At 43.8% G+C, this 4,071-nt stretch overlaps 1 protein-coding gene across 1 annotated transcript; it reads left to right on the top strand.

The window, feature by feature from the left end:
* Positions 1–452: 452 nt before the first annotated feature.
* LOC124667432 (DNA replication complex GINS protein SLD5-like) lies at positions 453–2,876 on the top strand. Its single transcript, XM_047204714.1, has 6 exons — positions 453–608; positions 694–816; positions 1,104–1,186; positions 1,287–1,396; positions 2,430–2,505; positions 2,583–2,876. Exons 1-6 carry the CDS (start codon positions 453–455, stop codon positions 2,761–2,763), a joined length of 729 nt encoding a protein of 242 aa, XP_047060670.1. The 3' UTR covers positions 2,764–2,876.
* The last annotated feature ends 1,195 nt before the right edge of the window (positions 2,877–4,071 follow it).

Genomic DNA, 4,071 nt, shown 5'->3' on the forward strand with positions numbered 1-4,071 from the left:
CAATTCTGGCGGCTACCGGATATCGTTTTTTGCTTCAAACTTTTTGATTTTGATTAACCGAGAAAAGAAAAACACGCAGTAAAAAAAATACACTCGATTTCTCTCTGGCTCTCTTCTTTTTTAGCGAACTTCAGTCTTTCTCCCTTTTTTTTTTTGAGCGAAGTTCAGTCTTTCTAGCTATTGAACTACTACTACGTTTGTATTTCGGCCCAGGAACAGATCCTCTCACGCCTCCCGGCCCAGCACTACCGTCGCCCCCAAATCCAATCCAAACCCCCGCGGCCCCGCGGGTTGCCTCTTCCTCGCCGTCGCCGGCTGCAAATCCGACCCGCCGCGCCGCCGCTCGCCTCCCTCGTCGGTTCTCGCGGTCACCAGGCCGGTGCCGCATCCTCACCAGCCGCTTCGTCCCCAGCGCGCGCGTCGGCAATTCGGGACAGAATAAGGAAGGGAGGATGTCTTCGTGGGAGGACGAGGAGTCCGCGTCGGCGGCGGCGACCACGGACGTGGAGCTGCTGAAGCGGGCCTGGCGCAACGAGAAGGCCGCGCCGGAGATCCTCCACTTCGACTCCGCCCTCGTCTCCCGCGCCCGCGAGCAGATCCAGCTCCTCGTTAGCATTCCCCCTCTCGGCCTATTATGCACACTGAACATTCCAGGAAATTGTGCTAATTCTTGAAACCCTGTGGTGAAATCAGGAGGAGACGCTCGACGACTTTACGGATAACGGCGTCGACGACCTGGTGGTCTCGCTCTACCAGATGGACCTCGACCGCTCGCTCTTCCTGCTCCGCTCCTACCTCCGCCTCCGCTTGCAGAAGGTCAGACTAAATCCTGTATTTGCGCCGCACAGAAGTCCAGTTACTCATCGAAAGTGCCAGAGCTAGCATTGGCATCAGGTGATGTAAAAAATTCAGAATGAGTGACACATGTAGTGAGGTCATTATGTAGTATTTATAGGGTTAAAACTGGCGTATGCATAGCTGGTATCATGGCGTTCACCAATTTTTTGCTATGTCACTTGACATCATAAACACCATGTAGCTCCGCCGCTGGTCACCTAAGATGGTGTGGTATTTAGTTGACCTCATCGTGTTGCTGTCTGTAGATTGAGAAGTACATGACCTACATCTCCAAGTCTGACGACCTCTTGAGCCGGCTGTCCCAGCAGGAGCAGCGATTCGCCAAGAGGTATCGATCAACTCAATTGAACCGGCTACTGGTTGTTACTTGCTACTCCTTGTTTTGTGGCTGAGATGGCGGTTCCTTGTTGGTTTTTATCTGTTGGTAGCTGCAAGGAGAACATGGAGAAGCATCTCGAGCAGTCGGTGCTGTCAAAGCTTCCCTATGGTTATGACTCGGTAACTAGGCAATCCTTATCGAGCACGGAGGATGACATGGGTACTCCACTTGATCTTGAATAATTAGCATGTTTCTTTGTAATGATTTACTACATAGCCTGTTTGTAGCTTTAGCCGTTAGCCCGTTACATAAGCTGCTTTATACGACAATCTGTCGATGCTTCACCATTTAAAGCGGCCAACTTGACATGTATCACATACTGTCATGTTATTCAATTGGGGAAAATAGGTTTTTGGAGTCTGATTAGGTCGTCACTAACAAACATGTGCTTCCAAGTTGATTTTGGATAACATAGCTAATGTGTGAGATTCATAAAAGAAACACGCATGCCTCTTGAAATCCCATTTTGTGCTATTTAGTTCAGTCTACACTACTTCTAGAAACCTTGCCCCAAATCTTCCATTCTGAAAATAGTTATCGCTACTAACTGCTAACGCATCATTGCATTCTTAGAAACAGTTTTTTAGAATAATGTTCTGCTCGCTGCAGTTGAAATGTTTTTGCTCTACAAAAGCCATTTTTCCTAGTAATGTGCTTATTGTAAGCTACTTATTTTGAAGGTTTTACCATTTTTTTCTTGTCTCATACTTGGGCCTTGTATTTCTGTATAAAGGTTTATTTGTTGATTTTTTCACACTTGGCTATACATACACTTAAGTAATATACTACTTCAAAAAATAGTCTAGTGCAATTTGGAAGTGAGAAAGATAAGCCTGGGGCAGTTAGTTAGTTAGTTAATTGCAGAACTGGATACTAAGACGAGAAGCAAGAAGAATCAACATTGGACAATGTGATGATGTATGTTTCTATTTTTTTTTGTAGCTTAGTCACCAAGAGTTTATTACAGTCCCCCAAATGAAACCCCATTTCTCCAATGAAGTGCAAATGAAGTTCACAAATATCATATGCTTTCCTTTGTTAATAACAGATGTTGGGACAAATTTATTCATTTACATGTTTTTCGTTGCTAAGAATACTTTTATCCTTTTATTGCTGAAGCCGTGGCAATGTGTTTTAGCATGTAATCAGCTTCGAGGCACTATCTGACCGTTATTTCGAATGCCCTCTCCAGTTCCAGAGCCTCAGCTTGACACCTTTGTCTTCTGCAAGACCAAGAGTGACGTAGGAGCATTTCAGCTAGATGACATGTAAGACCCCAGACACTTGGATTTTATCGTTTCAGTCCCTTAAATTGTACTAACCTGTGATGTTGGCTTCCATGAAGAGGGAGGAAGTTGTGGATTTGGTTGCTGACGACTTGTATGTCCTTCGGTACAAGTCCATCAAGGGTCTTGTCGAGGCTGGCAGAATTGACCTTATTTGATGCAAGCATCAAGACACTACTGAGGCTCTTAACAGATCGTCAACCCTCCGTGCAAGAATATTCTAAATTCCTGGTAAGGTAGACATGAACTGGTTCAGACGTGTATTCCGCAATGATCAGTTAGGGGACTGGACTATCTTTTCATGTAACAATATTGTTGTATTTTAAAAAGTAATGTCAACTCTCGTTGTTCAAGGATGAAGATAATTATTCTTCTTGGTAAAAAGATCAATATCACAAGTGATAATCAGAAGATTTGCACTGTCCAACAACTTGAGATTAGCATAAATCCATCAAATGTCTTGCGACGGAGCTAGTTTTAGGCTTTTGGCTAGGGGTGTAACGGATAGGATAATTTCCGCACCGAAATTGGTGCCGAATCCGTTTTAAGGTATCCCTATCTGATTTTAAATAATCCGGTGGATAAGGATATCCGATTCCGAAGTGGTGTTCCGGATACGGTGCAGAATATAGTATAACAAATAGCATGCAGATATGGATTATCTGAAATTTAATTAGGATAATTCGAAGGTTTTAAACCGGATAACCTGGTTTTTGAGTCAAAATCCAGGACCAATCTTAGAAGGTTAGTAGTTATTGAGTTACCAAAGTCATTGTGCGGTCATGTTTAGCTCTCAGTTTCTATCAATGCTTGACTTTTAGCGTATTTTTCTTAACTACACAAGCCTGAAAGTTTAAATCTCTCTCAAAAATTTGCAAGAACTATAACTATCTACCGATGAGAGTATAAATCTAACTGTTTTGGTTTCCGGTCAGAGTCCGCCCCGTTTTTTCGATTCGAATCCGCAGTCTGAAATATCCGCATTCAAATCCGAAACCGATCAATATCCGAATCCGAGAAAAATATATGGTAAAGGATATGGTATGAGCAAAATCCGATCCGATCCGATCGGTTTACACTCCTACTTTTGGCTATGATCTATCTGTATAGACAACAATACCACACTCAAGGAATTTATTTCGTTGCACATCTGTCGGTGGCCAATCGCCGGCAATGGTATACGAAGCTAACTGTTTTTTACGTTAATTGGTAAGGACTAAGGAGAGATCCCAGCAATGTCGCTCCACTTAACTTTGTCAAAGTCTTTACTCTAAAGTTGAATATTTGCTTGACAATTTCCCTGAAAACTGAAGAAGCCGTGAAATAAACGACGCATCTCTTAGATGTATAAGCCTCAGTAGCACCCTCTTCGGGGGATCGAGCATTCTCTCTTCCATACTTAGAAACACCGATGGGAGTAGGGGAGAGCTTGGTCTATGTCCAGCCCGCTCCCATGCCGGCCAAAGCTCTAGAAGCATCATTGTTGTCTCCACAGCTTATACATATCAGGTAGGAGTAGGGGCCACGCGAGGGTTCTGAACATGGGTA

Source organism: Lolium rigidum, chromosome 6 (assembly GCF_022539505.1).
Source record: "Lolium rigidum isolate FL_2022 chromosome 6, APGP_CSIRO_Lrig_0.1, whole genome shotgun sequence".
Taxonomy (NCBI): domain Eukaryota; kingdom Viridiplantae; phylum Streptophyta; class Magnoliopsida; order Poales; family Poaceae; genus Lolium; species Lolium rigidum.